The 27,973-nt window shown below is 32.4% G+C and overlaps 1 protein-coding gene across 2 annotated transcripts in view; it reads left to right on the top strand.

The window, feature by feature from the left end:
* The first annotated feature begins 17,417 nt into the window (after window positions 1–17,417).
* LOC148617055 (A disintegrin and metalloproteinase with thrombospondin motifs 18-like) overlaps window positions 17,418–27,973 on the top strand; it is a 69,502-nt gene continuing 58,946 nt past the window's right edge. For both annotated transcript variants that reach the window (XM_088584341.1, XM_088584342.1), the window contains exon 1: window positions 17,418–17,726. In XM_088584341.1, the coding sequence (XP_088440467.1) occupies window positions 17,673–17,726 (54 nt within the window). In that variant the 5' untranslated portion in view covers window positions 17,418–17,672. The remainder of the gene's footprint in view (window positions 17,727–27,973) is intronic.

Here is a 27,973-nt window from a genome sequence, read left to right on the forward strand (position 1 = left end):
TCAAACCAATCTACCAAACCGGTGATTGTATCACATGACCACAGAGCAGTCAGTATATTTTACAGTTTCCAGTATTTTCTTTATTAATTTTACCCATATTTACATAAAGCAATAAATTTGAACATAAATTTGTATTTTTATTTTATATTTGTTTTATTTTTAACAAATCATTTGTCATTTTACAAAACTGTGATCAGATCGGTCACCATCAATCCGTCAGCGATCAATCATTCAACGGTCACCGATCCGTCAAACCATTGCGCGGATCGTTTCAGGAACTGTACTAGGGTTAGTGACCCTTGACTTGAACTTAGACCTTGAGGTCTAATTTGCATTATGGGGCTTTTTAATGAAATAAATCATGCCCATATAGTTTTCTTGATAATAAGAAATTCGAATTAAGCATGTTGGTTACCATCAAACTTTTTCAAAATATTGTCAGTAGAATTTATTATCAGCTTGGCCTGCAGTGATGAATTCCATCTAATGATATCTAGTTTCTTACATGATGAGTCACTTGGTAGTAATGTTCATTAAGAAATTAAAAGAAAATACTTTGATCATTTTATCCTTCTCACTGAAGAGTGTGAAGTAGGGGCAACAGGGTTGCGTCATCGTTGTTAAACTTAATATCTTCGAAAATCCTAGATACGATAGTAGTCAAATTTTACCACTGTCAAATTGTGTTGTAATATTAATCCAAAAATCTTTTTTGTGCTTTAATTTTGTCATGTCTTCTCTGAGGAATTTTCATTTATATAATTTGGGATCTTCTAGGACACTAATTTCGAAAATATGTTTAGTCCTTAGCAAAGTGTTACATCATACGACTTTAGATACATCTGTTAACCATGTGGGTTTAGCTAGTACTAGTACATTTATTTTACCCATAAGTAGGCAGACTTTGTAAAGTCTTTAGACACACATGCCAAAATTCCAGAATATTGGAACACCCAAAGTCAACTCATACATTTTTTGTACTAGAAATGGCTATATGCCATTTGGATATACATTACATTGCATGAATTAGAGACAGTTTCATAAAAATCTTCTCATTAAAAGAATAAACTGTCCTTGAATTGCTATATTTAATGCAATGGAATACAAATATTATTCTGTAATGTAAAATATGACCAATTATGCTGCTATGACAGTACTTTTATGGGCATATCAAAATGTGTCAGTGACCTCACCACCAAAAACTTTTGAGCTCTCTAAAAATAATTGAAAGGCAATATGTGCAAGAAGTTTAAGAAATGTTGTTTTTCATTGACCATATTTTATCTTCTGCCTGCCTCTTACAGAGACTAGTAATGATTGTAACAGCATTAGATATATTCATTGTTAAACTAAAAAAAAGAAAAAAAAACAGAACCCACACATGTAATAAGACATGCATAAAAACTTGCTGTCATTTTTGTGCAAATTAGCATTTGGTCAAAGAGACAAACTCATGAATTTTTAAAATAAAGTTGTGTGTCTACTTTTAAAGTTAACAAAATAAAGTTTATGCCAAAATACAAATGATAAATTAGTAAATGTCATAACAAAAAAGCCATTAATATTATCTTACAGAACCACATGTATTGTGTCGGCATATAAATCTGATCTTTCAATTCTTATTCAGTTATCAGATATTTTTCTTATGGAGGGAAGTCTTTCTAATTGAATGTCTGGTAATATGAATACAAAAGAAATTGTGCCATAAAGGGAATGATTTCTGCACCCACATAATTTGTACCTGAATTTGTTTTAAGGGTGCACCTGACATGGTCTTGTAGGTTGTAGGAATTGAAATCAATAAAACTGTAGAATTTGTTCTCAACCCTTTCTGGACTGTAGAATTTGTACTGCACACTTTCTGGACTGTAGAATTTGTTTCTGAACCCTATCTGGACTATAGAATTTGTTCTAAACCCTATCTGGACTGTAAAATTTGTTAGGAACCCTTTCTGGACTGTAGAATTTGTTCTGAACCCTATCTGGACTATAGAATTTGTTCTGAACCCTATCTGGACTGTAAAATTTGTTAGGAACCCTTTCTGGACTGTAGAATTTGTTCTTACCTCTGTTTGGACTGTAGAATTTGTTCTGCACACTTTCTGGACTGTAGAATTTGTTCTGCACACTTTCTGGACTGTAGAATTTGCTCTGAACCCTATCTGGACTGTAGAATTTGTTAGGAAACCTATCTGGACTGTAGAATTTGTTAGGAAACCTATCTGGACAATAGAATCTGTTCTGAACCCTATCTGGACTGTAGAATTTGTATTGAACCCTATCTGGACTGTAGAATTTGTTTGGGTTTAGACATGTTTCGCTTTACCCAGGATCAAAATACATTTTAACTGATAAAAAGTAACATCAGAAAGTGGCTTTTTGGTTAATTCAGTATAGGATTAGATAGATTTCACTTTATATCAAGGATAAACTACAAGGATATTTGTTGTTTTTGGGAATTTTTTAAAATTTTGACTTTTCAGTGGGCAGTTATAGTTAGTAAAGTTAAGCAATTGAAGCGTTTTAATCATAAGTATATGAAATTGATGAAATGGGATTTATGATTTCATTTGTAATGTTAAAAGCTATCTCCCCTCCCTAGAAAAGTACATACTTATCTTCAGGCATCTCAGAAACCCACAAGTTAATCAAGTTTATTGAAATTTTTGTGGGTTGTTCAAATTATTGCTGACTTAAATATATGAATAAATGAACTGTCTGTTTTGTGCTTATACAGTGAAAAATGTCCAATTAAACCCTGCTTATTCCAAAAACCTTTCTAAACCAGACACTTTTTTAAGTCCCAAAACATCAATTTAAATGTTTTGAACCTTTATGTTCTGAACACCTGTCTAAACCAGACACCTTTTTAATTCTCAAAATATCAGTTAAATGTTTTGAACCTTTGTATTCTGACCACCTGTCTAAACTGAAACCATTAGAAAGTAAAGGTTTAAACCTGAATTACATTTCATAATCCAACTTTTCAGATGTAAATTTAAAAAATCTCGCTTTATATGCTATCACTGATAAAAGCATTTGAGAGCATCTGAAACTAGCAATTCAGCTACTAGTAGTTGATTAGTATTTATTACATATGCACTTTAATTACTATTACATGTAATTGGATATCTGTTTTTCTAGGTTTGTTAATGTTTGAATTTGGTGATACTGTATAGTGGGTCATTTTTGCAGGGTGCAAATTTTGGTGTATGTTAGTGGTTTACCTTTGAACACTATATAGATTCTTTGAATTATTTACTCTGAGTTTATAAGTTTTTTGTGCACTTATCAGTTTGATTGGCCTAATTTTTCACTTATTTTTTTGCCTCAAAAGCCCCAAATTTTACACCTCCCAAAATAAACTGCCATAAGTATCATTTACAATCTATGTAGGGAAAAAAATAATTGTTTTACTTTGCCAACAGAAACCACTAATAATTGAAATCCACCCAACAATGAAATTTTCACTCAATTTGTTGGTGGAAATTCATCATTTACTGTGATTCAGACAAGGAACTGAAATCGTCTCTGGGATAACTGAATATTTATGTACAGTAGTATCTCAGTTTACATCAGATATTTTTTTCAGATTGTCATGTCATCAAAAACTTTGGTTTTTTTTCCTTTTTTCTTCTTCTGGTTGAAATTAAAACTCACTTGGGTGCTTTTTTTTCTAGATTTGTGATTGTTTGTTCAAATATTACCGTGAAATCTATCTAAACTGGATCAATAATAATTCATACATGTTAACCCTCCCATAAGAGAAGGGGAGACTCCCTTAAGATCAATGAAAAATTTAGAATCCCCCACATAGGAACGTAAGAATTGTGGGAGTTTTTCAGTTAAATTACTATAATTTTATGTGAAAAATCCTAAGTAATTGAATATTTACAGCAAATTTGCTTTTACATAAAAATCTCATACATGCGACAGTGACAATTGGGAAGAATATCCCACATGAGCTGTTTCAAAGGTTAACAGGTATGAATAGATTTGAAAACCTGTCTAAACCAGACTCATTTAAATATTGATTTAAATGTACTTAAGTGTAAGTATATTTAAGAATCAGACAAAATGGGAAAAATGAGAAACATGCATGTCAAAAACCTACCAATCTGACAACATAATATCACTCAAGGATACTTTCTTTACTTGATCTCTGCATCACTGGCTTTATTCAGAAATTTACTCAGAAAATAGAATGTTAGAAAAATGAGGTTTTTGACAGAGTTATCTGCCCTTGAAATGTTTATTTTCAGTGTATTTCAATGAAATTGTTACTCAATGGTCCAGAATGATATGGAAAATTTTGTTTTTTCCTTGATTCTGATGGTGCAAATAGTCAAATTACTCTATCAAAATGATGGGTTTTTTTCATACCATGTTTCACCCACTGCCTGAGTCTTACAAAGACTGCTACTTAACATCTTGGTAAACCAAAAGCCTGTCTCAGCCAAACTTTTTTCCCCCAAGTCTAAATGCTTTTGGTTTATTCAGGTATCCAGATAATACAGATTTTACTGTAATTAGATCAACACCTACAAGTAAATATAGGTCACACTGTTGGCATATTCATCATATCCAAACACTTGTTTTTGCACAAAATAAATCAAAGTTTTAATTGTGTTAAGCACCTTTTCCATCAAATGTAAATAACAACCTTCCAGGTCACATTATTTATTAATTTTCATCTCCTAAAATGATGAGCTATGAATATGAAATGTAAATGCAATGCTGCATGTTGAAACAAATGCATCAGTACCTGTGATCTTCCTGTCCCCTTTATGCATTTATCTGCAATCAGTCTCTCTTCTTGTGTAGTATATGAGTTTATTATTGAAATGTTTGAAAATTATTCAGAATTATTATTTGACAATTTACTACTGTTGTTTGTGACAGTAAATGTCATATCATGACTCACAGAGTTGATTTTGCAAAAGTTTTGGCAAAATACCAAAGTGAGATTTTTTTTTAGAAAAAAGACAAAACTAACTAATTTAATCTGTCCAATGGTAAACCTTCTATAATAATGCACCCTACATGAATTAAGCGAATCTAAAATATTTTGCGCTTTAATTTTTGCAATATCTGTATTTTTAAACCTAAGGAAAATGGTATTTTTTATATTCAGATTTCATACTTTTCGCATCGCTAATTTATTTAATAGGTAATTACAAATTATAGCCCAAAGGATTTAGTTCTTGAATTACATTTCCACAGCTCTTGGGATCTCCTTGTAATTAAATCAGAATGACTCTTTCACCAAGACAAGACATAAGATACAGGATTAAATTTGAAGGTCCAGGTTGGCCCCTTTTACTATATAAGTACATGGTCTTTTAAGAGATATGATGGTCCCAAAGTTCCCCAACTTGATCACTCTGATTGTCAAAACCTTAATGTGCATTACACTAAAATATGTGATGCCAAAGAAGTAGTTCTTATATATCTGTTATGTAGCAATTAACAGAATGAAGTTTTAGTTGGTATTACAATTTACAAATTGGTAGTTTTTCTCAGATATTCTATTATATATTCTTTATCAATATGTATTTTGAGTGATTTACTTTGTATGATATACATGGAACTGCATGGATATTTTTTTTGAAAGATTGTATTGAGGGGTATTCTGTAACACTATGATTGTTATTTAAGAGGACTACTCAATTTGGGGAAAAACTTCAAATTGTTTGACTAATTGTTTTGATAATTATACCAAGTGGATAATATATTGGCCTTACTATTTGTCTGTTCATCTGTCTGTCATTCCATCTTTAAGTTTTATCGCAATTGTCTCAACTTCCATTGGATGGACTGATTCCATTGGTATGTGCTTAGATATGATGGGCATAAATTGTAAACCATTTTGGTTACTATCCAATATCAACTTTCATCATTGTGGAACTTTGCTTTTATGGAACATGGCAAGGAGGGGAAAGATACCTGTAATATCAAATTATTGAATGCTTTTTTGAATAAAGAATTGAATAGAATATTATGTTGCAACTAACACTGTATAATCTTTGCAATAATGAAAACTTTTGCTCGGCAAACAGCTCTGATGTCATCTAAGCTTTTGCTCTGTGCTAATTAATTTACAATGTTTTTTTACTATCAGATATAAGTGTGTCTTAGTAACGTAATGTATGAAGCACTAATTACTGCAAATATTTTCAGTTGAAATTACCGATAGCATAAATGTTGACGTCTCTTTGGCACCACTCCTTTATACACTAGATTACAGCATCAATGTACCATGGTATACATTCATTCTCTGTCAAAAGACACTTATACAGCGTAAATCATCAGAAATTCTGGATGGCAATTAGTACCGCTAATTATATAAGCTACATTAACTTTTTGTGTGGAATATAAAGGTTTTTGGCTGGTAACTTTGGCTGTAGTTCGATGGTTTCCTTGAAATAATTTAAGAACTGTTTCTCAAGAACTTTAACGTGGACCAGTTGTTTCTAAGACGTATCATAAAAAAAGATTTTAAGGTTTGACTTCTTAGATTTTCGTTCAAAATATTCAGCCATTTGAGGAGTTATGGTTGGTGAGCTTGCCCTCTAAATCTCTGAAATGGACCTTAATCAATAAAAGATTATCAGTAGCCAACTGACCTGTTGTGTAAAACCCTATACATTTCTGTAACCCCATCATGCTATATATTCACCCTAGGTCATGGAAGAACTTAACAGAAGTACATTTTTTTTGGCCTTGGATGAAAAGAAGACGTATCTTGGCACTTATACAAGTAGCCCAGTAGGACACATGAGGTAATGTCAGAACACATTATCTGAATCACAGCTTTAAATACTGAATGCCTTAGTTTTTTAAGCATACTAATGTCCTATTCTCCTTTGTGAGTCATTTGTGATGTTAAACTCGTGGCTATATATGTAAGTAAAATGTAATCAAACTGGTATAAAAATTCAAATGAATCTGTCTTAATTATTTTTCAAATGTTTAATTGTTCTTAGAAGAAGAATAGCAGGATTTAAAATTTTGACAATATGTGTTTCTTGACTATAAAGTTTATTTAATGATGTAAACAAAGTCAGACCAGACTTAGATATATTGCTTTCACCAATGAGGAGAATGATTTATAACCGTACCCTTAGAAAAAACAACGGATATGGTGAAACGCAACAAATGCACCAGCGTATAACCTAAATACAAAGTAGTAAATACTTCAAGAGATCGCCAAAAGGTCATCAACATTTAAGCATCTCTGAAAGGCCCCAACAACAAAAGTAATAAAAATCTTTTGTAACAGAATGGTGATGACACATCTTCAAAATCAGACTAAAAGTTATCGAACAGTACAAAGACACAATTTTGACCAACATATGGACTATGAATATGGACAGGCACATGAAATGAAGTAGGGATAAACTAGTTTTTTAAAGCCTAAACCATTCCCCCTTCATGTTTAATGTATGGTGAAAATGAACTGAAACAACAAACACACCATAAAATTCACTCAATAATACATCCAATATCCCTGAAATACCTCAACATACACCATATAGACAAAATGAGATATCCACTTAAAAAATTCCTTTTGTTTTAAAAAAAGACTCTACAATGAAGACTCAGAAGAATAATGTCAGAATTTATTTCTTTTGATTGATTACATGTATTTTTATTGAGGTTTTCAACATTTGGCTTAAGCTTTATGGCAATGAAATGATGTATTTATAATTTGGACTTAATAGTGCATCATAAGCCTATCTGGCTAGCTGACATTAAAGAATCAGTAAATGTATTTGTATATATTTTATATTCAAGTTGTGTTTTAAAATAAACATTCTTCTTCTTCTTCTTGTATACTTTTATTTGAAATTGTTTTAATGCCTTTGGCAGTAAAGTGTACATGTGCACAGTGGAAAGTACAGTGTACAGTATACTTACATGAAACATGATATTGAATGCATAATTTCAAATCTGTGACATGGTCTTAGGCATAGACCATTTTCTTCGTTCTTCAGTTTAATGTTTTTATCTTGGGGGGGATATGGAATCCTAATTTTTTTCTGTCCATGGCTGAGTAAAAACCAGTTTGTTCAAATTTGAAATAATTCTATTTTTTTCAAAGTTATATTTCAGGACCCCCCATTCTTGAGTATAAAAATGGTCATTGCCATACCGGTACTTACTGGCATGGAATACAAACCATATACAGTGAAAACTGTCTAAACCAAACCCTGCTTTGTCAAAACACCTGTCTACACCAAACCATGCATAGTCAAAACACCTGTCTAAACCAAACCATGCTTAGTTAAAACACCTGTCTAAACCAAACCATGCTTAGTTAAAACACCTGTCTAAACCAAACACTGCTTAGTCAAAACACTGTCTACACCAAACCGTGCGTAGTCGAAACACCTGTCTGCACCAGAAACTTTTTGTATCATCTTAAATTTAATCAGAACCTTGGTAAACTGTACAACTCTTCCAAATCATTGGAATGTTTGTCTTCGACATTTTACATCAGTCTCATGTAAGCATCAAAGTGATTTGGACTGATTTCTTTCTGTTTCAAATGAAAGCTTGAAAAGCTTTGACGAAATTGAATATGATACAATCATAAATTATGTCCCTTACACAAAGTCTACCTCTTTAAATGCCACCACAAATTGCAATTTTTAAGAAAATTGTGTGAATGGGTAAGACTGCTCTGAACAACGTATTCTGATAATGGGCAGTCCAAGTGAATGTGTTCTAACAAGCATAACATAGTGCAGAATTGTACACTGTAATTTATGCACTTTACATTTCCCTTATCTTCTTAATTTGTAGTGGTTGAAAATTTGCATACATCAGATCCCATAGATATTTCCAAATAGTCCATAAAATACTATTTGTATATTTATTTTGTTTTGTTAAATAGTTTTATCAATGATTAATCTACATGAAAATAAATCATGTTAATTTTATTTCATTTGCATTTTTATTTAAGTGATACAGATATGTTAAATGTCTAAATTAACAAAGAAAATGGATGCATGCTTTTTTTTCTATGAATACATTATTGTAACACCCTCTTTTTATGCAATGAAATGTTTATTTCTAAGATTTTATTTCAATGCTGCTTCTCAATTGTAGCCAATTTTATGAGCACTTGTGTATGCCCACCGTCCTTTAATGGATGGTGAAGAAAATTTCCTTGGTATCTGTCAAACTTTGATAGATTTTCAAAGATAAGGGGTCAAAGGTCAAGGTCACAAAGCTGATATAATTAAGGGACTTTGTTGTATAGTTACATTTGTTTACCAAGTGAGCAATTCAGAATTTTTGTATTCACAGTAGCTTTAGAAGAGGGATAAGTTGTGCATTTTTTTTATTATTTTGCCCATTTAAAAATATATTGTGGTTGTAGAAATTGTGCAAAAATGTTAGTTGCATCCTTGAGTTATATGTAAGAAAATTTAAAACATTTTTTTCTTTTTTAAGATTTTAAATTGAAGTTAAAAGGTCTATTATGCGGGCTACATTTTGTCAAGAACTCTAATTGTGTAAGAGGCAGCCAACCATCATTAATAGATGAGTTTTTTATAATCCTACTTTTTTACTTCACTTAAGTACATGTACTAAATTTGGTGCTCGAGACCAGAAAAATATATAATTCTACTTGATGTAAGAGATATTATTATCTCACCTGGCAGAAGGCCAAGTGAGCTTTGCCATCACTTGACGTCAGTAATCGTCATCATTAACAATTTTTCAAAACTCTTCTCCTTTGACAATACTTGAACAATTGGGACCAAACTTGGTAAAAATGTTCCTTGAATTTTCCTGCATATAACTAAGGTGGGGATTTTTCTTGAGTCAAAATTGTTGAACAACTCCTTGTTAAATTTATTGCCCTTGTAATGCAAAATTTAACCAGGTGGGTGATTCAGGCTCCTAGGGAGCCTCTTGTTTTGGTATTTTTTTCATTGGATTCAAACTCTATGAATCAGTATGAGACATACATCTAATCATAAAAGTTTGCCAATGCTCGAGTAACTTTTTTCTAAGAAAATTACTGCCCACAAATTAAATGTATCTCTTTTATCAACATATAACTAAGGATGAGAGAGCCAAACAATTTTAATGAATGGGAAGAAGAAGACCTTGTCAAGAATAAATCTCATATTGGTTTTATTTTGTGGTTTAACCAGTTCCGTTCCAAGAACATCTGTGCTGACACTGTTTCATTCTATATAGATAAATGCAAATAAGTAAATAAGAAGAAACATCTATTAAAACATGAAAGAACGTCAAGACCACTAAAGTACCAGTCCGACCACATAAACCACAAAGAAGGAGTGACTCATCAGAGATAGTGGTACTACATATTTGTTTGTGTTTAAATGTCTTTTGAATACAAGATATAAGCTTAAATAAGTATTTTTGTCGGAAATTATTATGTAAATTTTGACGAGGTTTTAAAATACAATCCTGTTTCTTATGAATGAAATGGATTTTAATTTTCCAAGTTGTATAGCACCTAAGTTAGTTTTTACTGCAAGAGTATTGTACTATATCAACGAACAAGTAGGTCATTTTGGTATTCAGATTTGAGTATTATACTTTGTAAAGATAGTTAAGTCCTGATAAGAATTGGTCCTGATTTTAATTAATGATATTAATCTATCCTGTGTCTGTATTTCTGAATAATTATTTGGTCTTAGATCAAAATTGCACACAGGAGGGAGTTTGGTACTTAGGAGCAAGTTCACCCCAACTCCATTTTTAAGAAATATAATGGAGTTGATTATTTTTAATGAATTATCTGATGTTTATACAGAATTTCACTTAATATTATGCAATACAGATTTTAAAGTTTTTTTAACCATTGTCTTTCCATATATTTTGTATGCAACATCCCTTCAGCACCTGCGTATGGCGTTTTCTTATCACAACTCATACTTTATGCCAGGGGTTGCTGTAACTAGGTAGACTTTTTTGTATCACGCTAGACTTCTTACAGTTAGACTTCTGGAACAGGGTTATGTTGCTACAAGATTGAGGCCATCACTACAGAAGTTTTATAGTCATCATCATAAACTCATGGATTGTTACCTGTCATAGTTTTCCTTTCCCCTTTCGTCCACCCAGGACTTGACTTTATATGAGCAACTTGGCTATTGTTTCTTGAAAAGCAGAAGACACTTGCCCTTCTGATGCACCTGGTCCATGCTCCGTTTTCAGTGGAGTTTGAGTTGCTCATTTACTTTTGTTGCTTTATATGTACGATTTTGTTTTTTTTTTTATGTTCTCTGTTGTGTGTGTCTATTTTTCATGTCTGGTCTTTGTTCCTGGATTACATTCTACTGATTTTCACTAGAATCTTGTTACCCTTGAATACTATTTGACAATGGAAAAAGTCTGTCTGTTCATCAATTCATTACATTTTTCTGTAACTGATTTGTCAGCTTTTATATAAATGAATGCAAAGATATTTAGTGTATTGCTTTTGCATGATGATTTGAAGCTTGTTTACCCTTCCTTGGATTCTTTTCTACTTCTTTTTTAGCTTAGGACTTAGTAATTAGGGCCCAATTAGTAACAAAAGACAGTAACTTTCTTGTCTTTTGGCATAACTTGCTTTTGATATTTGGCATGAGGGTAGATCAGCTCAAGACAGTGTATCCCATTTCACTGATGATGAAATTTGACCTTGAACTTTGACCTTAATTTCAAATTATTGATTTTGCAATAGGTTCATGTCCAGGCTGTAACTTTGTGGTCTTTTAATGTATGCTTTTGCTATTTAGCATGAGGGTAGTTCAGCACAAGATGATGTGCTGCACACTACAGTTGATGACCTTTGTCCTTGAACTTTGACCTCAATACAAAATTAATGATTTTGCATTACAGATTTGTGTCCAGGCTGTAACTTTGGGTATAAGCATTAATTATTAGGCAGGAGGGTAGATCAGCTTGAATTTTCTGTTTAATTTTGATTCTCCATAATGTTCACAATTCACATTTAGGCTACAATGGGGTTCTTAGGAATAGTTTTTTTAGGTGATGAATAATGGAAATTTTTGGTAACAGATTTCCCAGCTTTTTATGGAGAGAATAATTAGAAATATGGTATATTGCTTTTGCGTACAATGAATTGCACCATGTGTCTCCATTTCAGGTTCCTCAATTATCTACTTCTGTTTACTATACTGCTTAATTTGATAGAAAGTGTTGAGTAGGGTATTATTTTCACAATGTAGGATGCAACATCTGCTTAGTTATTCAGATTTTTGAGGTTAAAGGTCATGGTCAATGTCAATTTTAAGGTGGGTATCAATACTGTCAAATTTTAAACTTATGGTGCAGGATCCAGCTTTCCCTCTACGTTTACAAATAACAAAAAGCACTGTAGTATTATACAACCAAATTATTTAAAGAGATTAGTGTTTTAATAGAATTATTTTTGGCAACAATATGGTTTTTGTAAAATGTTGAAAACAGAGTGAATTCTCTTGGATTTGTTTCATTTTTTCTTTTAACCTTGAATGACCTGATATGGCTTTCCGTTGACACAAGTAATCCATTTAAGATATGATCTGGTTGTAACAAAGAAAATGATTGAAGAAGACACACCAAATTAGGATAAAAAAAATAGTATAAACAGTTATGGTCTAAATCAACATGTTTCTGACACGTATTCTATAGCTAATAACACTTTAATATGTATTTTAAAGATCCCAGTCTCTTTTCTAGATCATTTTCAAATTAACACCATGTTAAAATCTGTCATGTGGAACCCTTTTTACATCCGTATTGTTGCATTTCTTCGTAATTCTTTCTCATACTTTGCGTTTTTAGCCATATTGTATTTCATTTTTTTTTGTATCATGAGAGTATAGCCCCTTAGAAAGATGTTTGGCTGATTAAACATTTAAGTTCAAGAAATCTGAATTTTGCATGGCTAATTACACTAAGGTGTAAAAGTCGTGTATATTGTATTTGTATTTCAATCTATCGTTAGCGGTTTTTTGGTACAAAATGTAAATAATAATATTTTTAGACGAAATGAAATAAAACCGAAGACATTGATACGACATGGCACTGTGTAAACTTGTTCCTGTCTAAAACAAGAAAATTTTGACAGTTTTATGGCCGTTTTTGCTGCAGGGACAAACCTCCTTGCACTTTTATTAAACAGAATGGTGTCATTTAAGTACACAATGTTCCTATGTGTCTGAATTAAGGTGGTATTGCTTAGCCACAAACATATGTTTTGTTCTTGAGGTAAAAGAGGGCATAAATCAGTGGTGGTCTGATGTTTGGATAGAGGGTACCTGGTGGTCTGAGGTCTGGAGTAAGGGTACCTGGTGATCTGAGGTCTGGCGTGAGGGTACCTGGTGGTCTGATGTCTAGATAGAGGGTACCTGGTGGTCTGATGTCTTGAGTGAGGGAATGTGGTGGTTTGAAGTTCTGAGAGAGGGTCCAGGGTAGTCTAAAGAGTGGAAAGTGGGTATGTGGGGGTCTTAGATCTTCAGAACTATAGCTTACAGAATGTATGGTGGTTTGGGTTATGAGAAGGATGCCTTGTGGTCTGTGATCCTGATGAAGATGTTTGGTGGATGTGTAATAGTCTGATGTCCCCGATTTGGATGTCTGATTTAGCTAGTGCACGTGATGGTCTGAGTTATAATTGAGAGACTGTGTACAGTGGTCTGAGATCTGAAAGGGAGAATGCCTGGAGGTTTGAGGTCCTAGGTGAGGATATTTGGCTGTCTGATTTGTTGAGAAAGAGTGTGCTCTAGTGTGTGGACTGGTGAGATGTTTGATGGTGCTAAAAGAGTGGAGAGAGGGTGTTTGATGCTTGGATTTCTGCTGAGAGAGTATGTGGTAGTTGTATGTCTAAAAAAGTGTACTGATTTTAGGTTTGAAAAGATTGTGTGGAAGTATGAGAGGTGGAATGATGTTTTATAGTTGTCTGAGGTGGAAATAGGGCCTATGCAAAGAGGGTGTTGATGGTCAGGTTTCTAGAGACCAACTTCAGCAAGGGTTTAAACCTCATTTAAATCCGTGAATTTAGTTATAGTAAAAAGATCCCCAAATGTTTGCTTATAACATTTAAATGAGCATATTGTATTGGTTTTACAAGTTAAGCTGAGATTTTAGCCTAATATGTAAGAGTCAGCTAACTCCATGATTGAATAGAATAGCTAATGTACATGAGATTGAAACAGTTAATTACTAAGATATCTATAGAAAATATCTTTAGGCATTGAACTGAACTTCAAGCAGACTTTCATTCTTTTAAACACTGAAAAGTATTGAACAATGTCTTTAGTTAGCCAAACTGGTAATCTTTAGCAAACCCTTATATTATATACCATTAAGAAAGGTAAAGTTACAGTAACCTGTCTAAACTGAACACTGAATAATCAGTAAACCTGTCTAAAATGAACCCTGAATAACCATAAAACCTGTCTAAACTGAACCCTGAATAAACCAAAACCTGTCTAAACTGAACCTTGAATAAACCAAAAACATGTCTAAACTGAACCTTGAATAAACCAAAAAACTGTCTAAACTGAATCCTGTATAACCTTAAAACCTGTCTAAATTGAACCTTGAATAAACCAAAAACCTGTCTAAACTGAACCTGAATAACCATAAAAACTGTCTAAACTGAACCCTGAATAAACCAAAACCTGTCAAAACTGAACCCTGAATAATCTGTAAACCTGTCTAAACAAGATACTCTTTAAGTCTATTTTTTTATAAGTTTAAATTTATTTTGAACCATAGTAAATTAAAATCTGTCTTAACCAAACCAGTTTTAGTTTGGTTTTACTGTACCTATATAGTCTTTGTTAGATACAACCAAATATAAAATGTGACTATGCATCAATATATAAAGTTGTGCTGTGTCTTTCATCACTGAAAACAAAACTGATTTGTGTGTATGTATGTGTAAGTATATACTAATGTGTACATTTTGACATCAATGTCACCAAAGCTAGGAACAGGATGCTGAATCTCACTTTAAACACTGCAGACAGCCGTTTTAAAAATTTGAGAGAATCTTGTTATATTGGGAAAAAGTGAATGATTTTACCTGATATTAATTATCCAGTTATAAAACCTGATGATTTGAGTACTGTCACGGAATTTAAAAAGGCTGTGTGCAGTAATTATTAAGAGAAGAACCCAACTTTAGCTGCTACATGGAGCTTTGAAGAAAAACCCAGAATTTCCATCCTTGATTTTTTACTATATGTAGTAATTTGTATCATGACATTTTTTTTTCCATACTATGTTGTTTTTTGTATGATAGACTCATCTTGGATTTTTTTTCTTAATTCTGTTTTATTTTAATCCAAACCAGCTGTATATACCCATCCTCACCCGATCCCCCAAAATAAAATGCTTCCTTACCTTCAAATGCACCTGGTACATAACTACAAAGTTTTTAACTATTCCAACTTGCTTATTCATTCAACTTTTTTTTCCCAGTTTCATTTCAATATTTATATATTTCCAATTATCTTTGAATTGGGAAATTTTCTTTGATCTAACAGCATAAAGAAATCATTAATCAGCTCACTGCACACTCTCATAAACAATTCAATTTCCAAAAATATTGTCACTTGCCAATAATGTTATGTCATCCTGACTGTGATTTCATTGCTAAAAAGAATAACATTGCTTTTGAGGATGAAATTAAGAAGTATTACTATTCATACCATGTTCTTGCATGCTTGCTGCAAACTAAAATGTTTTTTTCTGTCTCGATCTCCAAAATTACGGCTATCTATAATATACAAAAAAACTGACATAGTTAACATAACAAATGCACCAACATAAAACTTAAATCCAAAAGGTTACCATAAGATTTTTTACAAGTCTATAATTACACCCTGAAGCAACAGTGTTCTAGGATTTTCCCTTACATGTAGTAAATTGTATTGAATGACCGTTTCATTCAAAACATTATTGTCATTGAAATCACAGTAAGAACATAACATTATGGGCAAGTGACAATATTTTGGGAAATCAAATTGAGCAGTGTGTATGTGCAGTGAGCTTATTAATAATTTCTTCATGCTGTTAGACCAATGAACATTTAAGATTAACACTCCCACACTTAAAGTTTGCTTTCTAAACTTAACAAATCCTTTAAAGGGGTAGACCTAGGGTAAGGGACACAACTCTTACAAATCATTGGAATGTTTGAATTCAGCATTTTACATCAATCTCATGTAAATCATGAAAGTGAACTTGGAAGGATTTCATTCTGTTTTAAATGAAAACTTGATAGGCTTTGGTGAAATTGAATATGATACAAACACATCACTGATTTCAAGAGTTATGTCCCTTGCCCTAGATGTAACCCCTTAAAAAAATATTCACTTTCTACTTGCCACTGGGAAGTTAGGTATAACAATCAACTTTCCAACACCAAAATTGCACTTGCCCTGGGTGACAGAACACTAAGCAAACCCAGAAACCAGAAAATATCACAGTTAGCCTAAAAGGATGAGATATGCTTATTTTGCTTATCACAGATGTCACAGTCAATTTGACATAGACTATATATTTTTTAGTATTACAGCAATATAGCTTAGATAGAATGAACAATGGGATAGTGATAAAGTTGTAGATAATCTTTGCATGTTCTGAATGATATTTCCTTTTTCTAAGGGAGATATATTTATTTTGTTTTGGACACTTGTCTGTCTGTCTGTTGTTTACAATGTACATGTATATGCTTCCTGTAGACCAAAACATTATTTTTTTACTTTGAAGATTTTGAAAAACTTCTCTATGTGTATATATGCAAGACACATTAACATTTTTCATAACTTTTGATTTAGCATAAATGAGGTAGAGATATAAATCATTCTATCAAAAAAAAAGTTTTATATATCTTTGTGTGCTACCTTTAAGTGCCTTTATTGTTCATCAATTCTTGAATCTTTACCACTGTTCTAATTGTGGTTTTCTCTCACTTTACTGTGTACATAAGAGACTGATTAAATATTAATTTGGATAGATAATTATTTCATTTTAATGCTCTTTGACATCAAAATACTCCATCACTTCAAGTATTAGTGAGTCTAAAATACTACATTATTGTTAAAATTTGTCACCACAAATTATCAATTTGCGACTTTTTCTTCTGATTTACTGATACACTATCTGTACAACTTAACCACCAACTAAATAAATTCATTTGACATTTAACAGAAGGTAATCTTCGGCTTGAATCATTTTCATAACAACCCAAGCCCTTTAAATGATATTTCATTCAAAGTGAGCTTGGGAATCCATCTACCTGTCACCTCATTTGATTGGTCGATTACCTGTTCGTCACACTTGCCGGAGACGTTGACATCAACCTCCCGTCAATCGTATAAAAAGTTTATATATAGAGTATATACACATTTGTACTTCAAGTTAAACTTCAGTGGGCCTTGAGAAAATAAACAAAAAAATTAGTTTTTAAACTTGTCATTTTCGATTCACAAATGCAGTAGAGAATTTGATAGTATTTTTATACGTAGTTGTGCATTTTTATGACTGTTGAGAGAGAAACCTTGCAATAAAGTCAACTTTAAATTGAGAAATGACTTAAGTTATAGCAGTGAAGATTTTACATTTTCATGTGTTGTAATTATGGTTCTATAGAAGTGACAGATTTGCATGGATGATTTAAAATGACTCTTAATTCCTGGAGAAGTTATTTCACTCTATTGTTTACTCTTTATATGGTAAAGTATACTACAGTTTCTCTTAATTGTGCTATATTCTGTATCTGAAATATGCTTTGATTTTATATATGCTTATTCTCTTATACATGCATTGCCTCATTGCTTGATATCAATATGCTAGCACAAGTTACAAGTTGTGAATATCAAGTCACATAACGTAGCACATATGTACTTCCATCTCAGTTTTACTACCTATCCTACAGGGTTTATAATGCTTCATGTATGGCTGTTGCTATTATGATTTAACGTGCAAGATAGCATAATGCTAGCACATGTAAGATGCTAGCATAAATGTGTTAGCAAAATGCCAACCGAAGTTATTATAATTATGAAGCATAAATATTGAAGCAAATGACTTTGATCATATGAAAGCACTAATAAAGTGCTTATTAGTCTTTTTCTTGTGCTTAAATTACTCTGGAAAGTCTTAATGAAATTTTCAATATTGAAAGTGCTTGAAACTTAATCTCCTTGAATATAGGCAATTTATTAAAGAATTGGCAATAATAAGAATTTTGTCTATTGGAAAATAACATAAGTTTTCCATGTGCATATTGTTTATTGTGCAAAGTGCTTCAATAGACAAAAATTTTTATTATTGCCAATTCTTATAAATTAATTTTAAAACATATTTTTATCTTTAAACTTGAGAAAAGTAGCTTTGAATTTAACTGAATAGGGGCGTGTCAATATTTGTTTTATCCATTGAGATATAACAAAATTATTTTAACCAATCAGATTGCAGTATTTATCTCAAATTAATTTATTTAAGGGTAATGTAGTTTCCAATGAATATAAAAATTCTGAACACTATAGAAAGAAAAAATATAAATGTTTGGATGACTGCAATTCATTTACATCTCTATTGTTATTAACTACTATCAGAGTTGGATCCAGGGACAGTGGAGATTAGGGGGGGGGGGTGATTTATAGAAACCCCCCCCCCCCTTTGGTTGGAATAATTTGTTATTTTTGGGCAAAACTTGGGTAAAATGAGCAAATAACAACCTTGAACCCCCCCTTTTTTAAATCTCGGATCTATATTGAATTTAACAGCATAACCTTCACCTGCAACATAGGTCGTCGTAATGCAACTAGCTATCACTATTAAATTTTCCAAATATATATTTATGCTTTTAAAAACTTAAATCTACAATAGTGTTCATTTAACAGGTGCGTCTATTTAAGTTATATATTATTTCCATTAGTGATTTAACTTTCAAATAAGAAGTCACTAAATGCTGTCTCCTGTCCTTCTTTCATCTTACTGGTTGTTATGTTAGCTTGCTTATTTAATGTATATGAGAGGTGCATGTAGTCATCAAAACAATTGCACTCCATTGACACACTTTCACTTTTTATTTTTTGCCTTTAGTCATAGTATTGTATACTGTACCTAGGCATAAGATGAACAAGATAGCTCTTGTGTGTTTCAGTTTTTATCTGCACGAACTTTTAACAGTTTTTGAGATAGAGTCCCTTTGCACCTGTTATAAAGCAGGAAGTTAAAACCATAATTAAGCTACAGGCAGTGATTAAAGTGAACAAGTTTTGTCCTTAATTTTTTTTTATATTTCCTGAAGTTACAAACCCATAACAGGTCCTGATGTATGATTTAACCAGGGGCACATCCAGGATTTCAGATTAGGAAGGCATGCTACAACCAAGGTCCATTCCAGATTAAGGAGGCGTAAATAGAATTGCAGGCCTAGCAAAACAAAAGGGGAGGGGGAGCAGAGAGAAAGCACATTTCTCAATTTTATGGGGTGGGGGGGCATATGCTTGGTCCACCCCCTATGAATCCACACTGGTAACTGTTAATATACATTTGTACATGAAAATATGTTTTCATTTCTGCATATTGTCGTGGTGGAGCTTATAAATTATAACATAAGGTTCTTTGAAGAAAATCTTTGGATAACAAGCTATAGTTATGATAATAAACATAAAAAGTGAAATAATTACAACAATTTGTATGCAGTTGATATTCAGTCATCTGTTTACATTTAAAAATGTATTACATCAATGCTATCGTAAAAAGTGTCAAAACTTTCTTATAGCCTTATTGTCAGCCCACCATGACCTAATATGGTCTTCAAGAATGGTACAATTTTTTACAAATTTTACAAAGTCTGCTGAGTTGAATAGTAAAATAAAGATATATCTAAAATCATAACTTTGTGGCACAATAGTCGAGTAAATTATGGTTTTGATCTTCAAAACAGACACACGCAACAAAGAACACAAAGTAACAAAAATCATACACAAAAGGCAACAAAAGCAAATGAGCAACTCGTACTCCACTAAAAACTGGGAGCATGGACCAGGTGCACTGGTAGGGTAAGCGTCCTCTGCTTTTCGAAGTGTTTTAACATTTCAGAGTTTGACATTTACCCTTGTGTTAGGTGAATTGGTCACTTCATAGATTAACTATGTGGTCTATAATTAAATACATCTTAAGAATAACTCCCTGAATAGTTTTAAACTTAAAACTTAAGTTTTTTTCAAATGCAATTAAAACCTCAAAAGAGATTAAAAAGTGTCAAATTCTGTATAAGGGACATGTTGAATGGTCATTCAAACAATTAATTATTAAATAGAGCACTATATTTATTCCAATATCTTGGTCATTTTGACTATTTTAGGTGTGTAAAACCCCTTATATTAACATTTAATCCAGATCAAGTCATGTAGATTTTTACCTACGATTTATTACGACGGTGATAATCATCTGAATAAACCTTCATTTATCTTGACGCGTTTTGAATGTTAATTGTTCCAAGACCTAATTCATTGGCTTTTGATGTTTTGACATCAAAGCCTGACTCTCCCCAGTGACAGCGTGCTTTTACTGGGTATCCATATAGTCTATGAGTACCCTGTTCTATAAGTATTTGTATGGTGCTGATAGAAGCACGGAAAAGATAAATTTGAGTGTAAATTTAATTCCTTTTTTACAGTTTTGCCTGACTCAGTGTGGCTCATACAAAATTAAGCTATAAACATGATTTACTGCCTTAATCTTTTTGTTTGTTTTCGGAAGAAGGAAAATCCCTATGTTATGAAAGGTCCAAGATTTCAACACTTAAACTCTCACATCGCATTTTATAGAATGTGCTCAAGGTCACTTCCAATTGACATTAGAAGTGTTCTCTTGGAAGGAGAAAAATTTCATGTTGAATTGTATGATTATAGAGGATTCTTGAATACTCAGGTATTGGAATACTCCTCATACAAAAGTTTAAATGTCCTTCATATTTTTTTTCTGTTGACCATGGCTTTAGGTATTTGGATGTATTACCAGAGGCAGTGTGTCTGGTATTATGATGTGTTTGGTATTGCCTCAGGGTCCATTATCTGCACTTTTTTTTCCGACAATGTTTTTTTTTGTCTGGCTTATAACTTTTTCATTGTTTGGCCTTTATCTTCTTTCGCTTGTTGATGAACCACCATGCATGTATCAGGATGACATTTCTGTGACCTTGACCTGTGGACATAATGTCAACTTCTTGCACTTAGTTAGGATAAAATTGTTCTGAATTTTGAGTAGTGAGATGACTTCTTTGTGATCTTGATCTTTGACCTCAAACTAAATTTACCATTATATACCCCTTGCATAAAGTTACAGAGAATACAATGATTTGATTGGTCCACTACATTGTTTCTTTGCTAGAACTTTCATTTTTTTGTCAGATTTCTTTCAAATTTTCATTAATTATACCACACTCAGCGAGTGGATGGTATTTTGCAATCACCTTCACCATCCTGTTCAAAGTTTGTCTACATGACTACAGTCCTTGAATCGATCCCCGCAATGATTTGACAGATTGGTGACCGTTGACTGATTGATCGCTGACAGATCAATGACTGATGTCAGGTGGCCGATTTGATTGCAGTTTCATTATGTAAAATGACGTAAGATCTGTGTGAAACAAAAGAAATGTAAAATAAAAGTATAAATTGATGTTTAAATCTATTACATTATGTGAATATGTGTAAAATTGACAAAGAAAACAATAAAAACAGTAAAATACAGTAACCGCTCTGTAGCAATGTGATGCGATCCCCGGTTTAATGGATCGGTTTGACGGATGGATGACTGACCAGAAACTGATCGGTGACCGATGAACGATCGGAATTTTTGTTGCACGGATGGGTTCAGGTACTGTAAGGGTAAACTTGGCCGAAAACTTGTGCAACTCCATGTTTCTTTTGCTGTAGATTACCATGTATTGTGCATGTAAACTATGTAAGGGGAGGCATATATTGTAATGCACTAAAACAATTTCAATTCAACTTGTTACTGGTAAATTCCTCAAGTACAATATCTGTTTTATTGTGTTAAAAGAGGGATACATGCTGTACTTGTATTCTGATTAGAATACCTGTTGCTATGCAATGTCATTGTCTCATGACCATTTTACTCGACTATAGTTATGGAATGATGATAATCCTACTGTACCGTTTTCAACAATTCCATCCTTGGTGGTCATCTTGTTAAATATGCTTCAGCAGTTAAACATAAAATATACAAATAAAATCAAAAGCCAGGACAAGGTACTGGGGATGAATATCGCAACCTAGATTTAAACAAGATTGTCAAAATTTGTTTACATAAATATTAAAATTGATGTTGTTATCGCTTTCAACGTAGTAATAATTACTTTATTCATAAAAATATTAAATAGGTGCTTGCTTAAAATAAAAAAAAAAAATGAATGAAAACTTTCTGCATGAATTATATATTTTATAAGCCATGTTCAATAACTGTCTCGAGTAGTTCCCTTTCTATGTTTTTTCAATGGGTCTTGTTTGAACAAATTTCCATTTACTTATACCAAGTGTAGTAATGAATATATTTGAGCAGTTCGTGGTGCAAATAAATTTAATTTATGTGTCAGGGAAGCTTTTAAAATACTACTCCAAGTAGATGTCAGGTTACTTTAGCCAAAGTACCTAATGTTGAAAAAGGTAGGCCATAATTTAAATATTGTTTCAAGAAGGACGGTGTTTCTAGAATATAAAATGGATGAACTAACCTGTGTTACTAATTCGTGTTCCAAACTTTTGTGATTGATGAATTAAAAATGCCTATTTACATAATTAGTGCTCAAAATTAAATGTCTGGTTGGTTTAGACAAAGTACCAAAACATCCATCAGCTAGACAAGATGTAATCCCAACCCATGCTCATTATATGTTTGTGCAGTAGAAGTTGCTCATTTATAGCTGTCTGTTTTTTTTTTGTTTTTTTTGTTTTTTTTTGTTTTTTTTTTTCTGTCCCAGCTTTATTTGGCTTTACTCAGTCCCTTGACTCACAAATTTCGGTTCTCACTATAACCTGGGTTACTGTAAATGTACTGATTTTTTGCGGTGTATTAATTTTCGCTATTTTCGCGGTGGACAGAAAACCGTGAAAAATAGTACACACAAAATTGATTTTTAACATTATATAACTAATCATTTTTTTTGAGACTGCAAAAAATTAGCAACCGCGAAAATTAATATGTTTACAGTGCTTTTTGTATCTACAAATACAAGTCACAGTTCTTTTTTTCCTTCATTTGTATTCCATATTGTAATATTTAGCTTCTTTATTCAATTCACTGTTTCAAATTTACACATAAAAGCTAGGTATTGTGTAACATTTTGCCAACGTACGTTATTTTATTGTTGATTTCAGTAGTCCTTTCATTTACGATATTACTTATTATGCCTAATAACTGTTAAGCAAGGACTGATGGACCTAGCATTTTCTTTCCTAATTTAAAAGCTAAAAAAAATATAGTTTGGTAGGTATTCTTCATTTTCATGTGAAAGTACCCCACAAAACTCACGTCTATGCTTTCTTGAAATCCTGCATATACCCCCATTCAGCTGGGCCAGTTTGAACCTTAAAATTGTAAACCCTTGTGTTGATCTTTTTGAAATAAAATTATTTACTGGGAATCCTATCTAAACAAAAATCTGAATAAACCAAACACCGGTTAACAAAAACAAAAAAAACAAAAAAAAACAAAAAAACAAAAAACTTCTAGTCAGAAAAAGGGTTCAGTTTGGGCAAGTGTAACTCTATTTTGTGTGCCTGATTTTTGAAAGGTCTGATATTTTCATGTCTACTTGAAAATTGTCTTCTCAGTTTCAGGAGGTTAGTGTATTTAAAAAGCTGTTTTCTCCATGGTGGTTAGTGAATGGAAAGTCTCTTTCATTGAGGCTCAATATCATGAATGAAATTAAATTTAATAAGTTTGATGAAATTTAAAATGAAATGTATCAACTCTGCTAGACTTATGTTACAGAATTGTACCAATACATGTATATGATTAAAAATTCTTTTCTTTACATCAAAGTTTGATTGATTGAATAGGTTTGTCTATTAAGTTTTGATTGATTGATTGATTGATTGTTGATTTTTTTTTAATGCTGTTTCAGCATTCTGCTTTTGAAATTATTTATTCATTGTCATTCATAAATGACTAATTAATGCTTATAAGACTCTTTCATAAGAACATGCATTGTCAATTGGATTAAGGTCAAGGTCACTCCACTGCATTGACCTTAACCTTCACCTTGGGTCTTTGGAAAAAAACATCATTCATATCTGTCATATGATATTGAACAAGTTGCATAATAAATCCTATTTACTTACATTGTTCACTGAATAATTGCATATAATATTAACGTCAATTTTTGTATTCATATGCCTTCATCATCATGTGACGAAAATATAGAAAATGCAGATGTGCAGTTTTTTGGTCTTGTATACTTATTGTTATGGTGATATTTTTAGCATTATTTATTAACACATTGTCGAAAGATTCTAAAATTTAGAATAAAATTAATTATAATGGCATTATTTCATTAAAAGTGAATAAGATTCTAAATTCATTTCATATGGCAGAAATTGTATATTATTAAATTTCGTGGTAGGTCTTTTCAAAACAGAAATTTTTAAGAGAAGTTGGAGAATAGTCTTTCATACATATTTTTCTATTAATGTAAGCAGGAAGTATTTTATTGCCAGTAGTAGGGTCTATTTTAGGTTGATTTTGCCAGGTTGAAAACTGTCAAAAGTTGATAAGCGATACACCGCATTAACCTCATCTACAGTGACGATCCTTTCGCATAAAAAATCCTGCAGTGCAATGCATCGAGGATCAAAATCACAGTCAAAATTCAAACTAAGTTCTCAGAACAATTGATGTAAAGATTTATTTTTAATATATACCACTTTTTTATAAGCTTTCAAATCTTATTGCATATTCCTAAAATATAATATTTATCATCAAAGAGAGTTTTCTTTGATTATTGACAGTAGAGGTATTGTGTGATTTTCATGAATGAAAAATGAAGGAGTGAGTGTCATCAATAATATTAAAGTTCCCATTCATAGGAGGCTCTCTCTGTGGTTTATCAGATTTGGAATATAATCCATGGGTTGCTTAACTTGGAAGATAATTACACATTTGTGGGAATACCCATAATTAAATCTTGGTTAATTTATTCTCACTCATTTTCTTCTATTTATGAATATATAAAAACGTTTCAAAGATCTGCAGATGGTAATTGATCAAACTGCATTAAGACAAATTTTAATATATTCTAATATTTACAAGTTTTACCCTCACTGTGCGGACTATTTTTATGTGTACGCTATCATGATTTTACTTGCTGCATCTCTTTGATCTATGATAAAACCTGTCTAAACAGAACCCTGAATTACTGGCAACCTGTTAAACTAGACATCAAGTCCATTTGTGTCAGTTTCCAATTAAGTCCTTTTACATCAGTTTCCCATCAAGTCCTTTTTGTGTCAGTTTAAAATCAAGTCCCTTTGTGTCAGTTTAAAATCAAGCCCTTTGTGTCAGTTTCCTTTCAAGTCTTTTTGTGTCAGTTTCCCATCAAGTCCTTTTTGTGTCAATTACAAGTCAAATCTTTTTGTGTCAGTTTAAAATCTAGTCCTTTTGTGTCAATTTAAAATCAAGCCCTTTGTGTCAGTTTCCTTTCAAGTCCATTTGTGTCAGTTTCCCATCAAGTCCATTTGTGTCAGTTTTCCATCAAGTCCTTTTGTGTCAATTTAAAATCAAGTCCATTTTTGTCATTTTAATATCAAATCCTTTTGTGTCAGTTTAAAATCAAGCCATTTGTGTCACTTTCCTTTCAAGTCCATTTGTGCCAGTTTTCCATCAAGTCTTTTTGTATCAGTTTCCTACAAGTCCTTTTTGTGTCAGTTTCCATCAAGCCTTTTTTGTGTCAATTTCCCATCAGGTCCATTTGTGATAGTTTCTCACTAAGTACTTTTGTTTCAGTTTCCCATCAGGTCCATTTGTGTCAGTTTCCAATAAAGTACTTTTGTGTCAGTTTCCCATCAAGTCCTTTTGTATCAGTTTCCCATCAAGTCTTTTCTGTGTTAGCTTCAAATCGTTTTGAATCAGTGTAAACAAAAACTCTAATTAAATTGAATCAAGCATTCAATATAAAATGTGTATGGTTGAAACTTTTTTGTGCTTTTTGCCTGTATAGCCAAAATTGTCTTAGTGAACACCTGTATTCAGCAACAAACTGGTTAAAAGACTGATTATGATAAAAGCATCATTGGAACACTCAACTATTTGATAATGAAACAATGTATTTATTCTTACTTTCTTCTAGTTAGTTGGTTAAATTTGTATTATATTTTTAAGCTGAAAAAGGATAAAGAATTTCAATATAATGTATAATGGGAGTTTAGTTACATGGAAGAGACTTACTGCAGCAGGGGACATTTTACTTCATGCAAAGTTATCTTTTTTTTTAAATATACTTGATGTACCCTGAAATAGCAGTTTTGTTTTCAATACTTCACTTTAACTGCCACAAAAAATAGTGTAATTTAATCTATTTTTACCAGTAAGAAATTGTTATTTCAGGTGTTTTTACATGCAGAATGCACTAAAATAGCATTTCTAAAAGGATTGCCCTTTAATAAAATGTACTTGAACTTTGCTATTTGGTGTTAAAATTGTAAATCAGTTAACATTATAAAGAGTTATGTAATAATTGCAAGAAACTTATAGTTTACTCCGTGATTTGTTTGTATGATTTTAGAATGAGCATTCTCTTTGATTCTCATTGCAAGGCAAATGTGTTTTTGCAGTCAGTCAGTCTGTTATTACTAGAACTATCTTCTAAAAAATAGTTACTTTCTTCTTTTGGTCATTTTCTTAATTCCAAAATAATTCCAAATTCAAACAATACCTTGTTTTTATTTCTGCGGTAAAAGAAAATGACATTGAGGAATGAGAGCTGTTATTGATCCTGTTAAATGTGAACCCTGTCTAAACTAAATCCCTTTTGGAAAGGGTTTTGTCCAGTTTAGGCAGGTATTTGGTTAACTCAGGTTTGAAATTGGTATAAATACCCTTGGTGTCCTATCACAATGAACCAGAGCAACACAATGATTGCAGGGCTGATTGGAACACAGGTTTGAAATTGGTATAAACACGCTTGGTGTCCTAACACAACAAACCAGAGCAACACAATGATGGGAGGGCTGATTGGAAAACAGGTTTGAAATTGGTATAAAAACGCTTGGTGTCATAACACAACAAACCGGAGCAACACAATGATGGGAGGGCTGATTGGAACACAGGTTTGAAATTGGTATAAAAACGCTTGGTGTCCTAACACAACAAACCGGAGCAACACAATGATGGGAGGGCTGATTGGAACACAGGTTTGAAATTGGTATAAACACGCTTGGTGTCCTAACACAACAAACCGGAGCAACACAATGATGGGAGGGCTGATTGGAACACAGGTTTGAAATTGGTATAAACACGCTTGGTGTCCTAACACAACAAACCGGAGCAACACAATGATGGCAGGGCTGATTGGAAAACAGGTTTGAAATTGGTATAAAAACGCTTGGTGTCATAACACAACAAACCGGAGCAACACAATGATGGGAGTGCTGATTGGAACACAGGTTTGAAATTGGTATAAAAACGCTTGGTGTCCTAACACAACAAACCGGAGCAACACAATGATGGGAGGGCTGATTGGAACACAGGTTTGAAATTGGTATAAACACGCTTGGTGTCCTAACACAACAAACCGGAGCAACACAATGATGGCAGGGCTGATTGGAATATAGGTTTGAAATTGGTATAAACATGTTTGGTGTCCTAACACAACAAACTGGAGCAACACAATGATGGGAGGGCTGATTGGAACACAGGTTTGAAATTGGTATAAAAACGCTTGGTG

The sequence above is a fragment of the Perna viridis genome, chromosome 5 (genome assembly GCF_037379345.1).
Source record: "Perna viridis isolate PV_CMFRI_1.1 ecotype Kerala chromosome 5, ASM3737934v1, whole genome shotgun sequence".
NCBI classification, from domain to species: domain Eukaryota; kingdom Metazoa; phylum Mollusca; class Bivalvia; order Mytilida; family Mytilidae; genus Perna; species Perna viridis.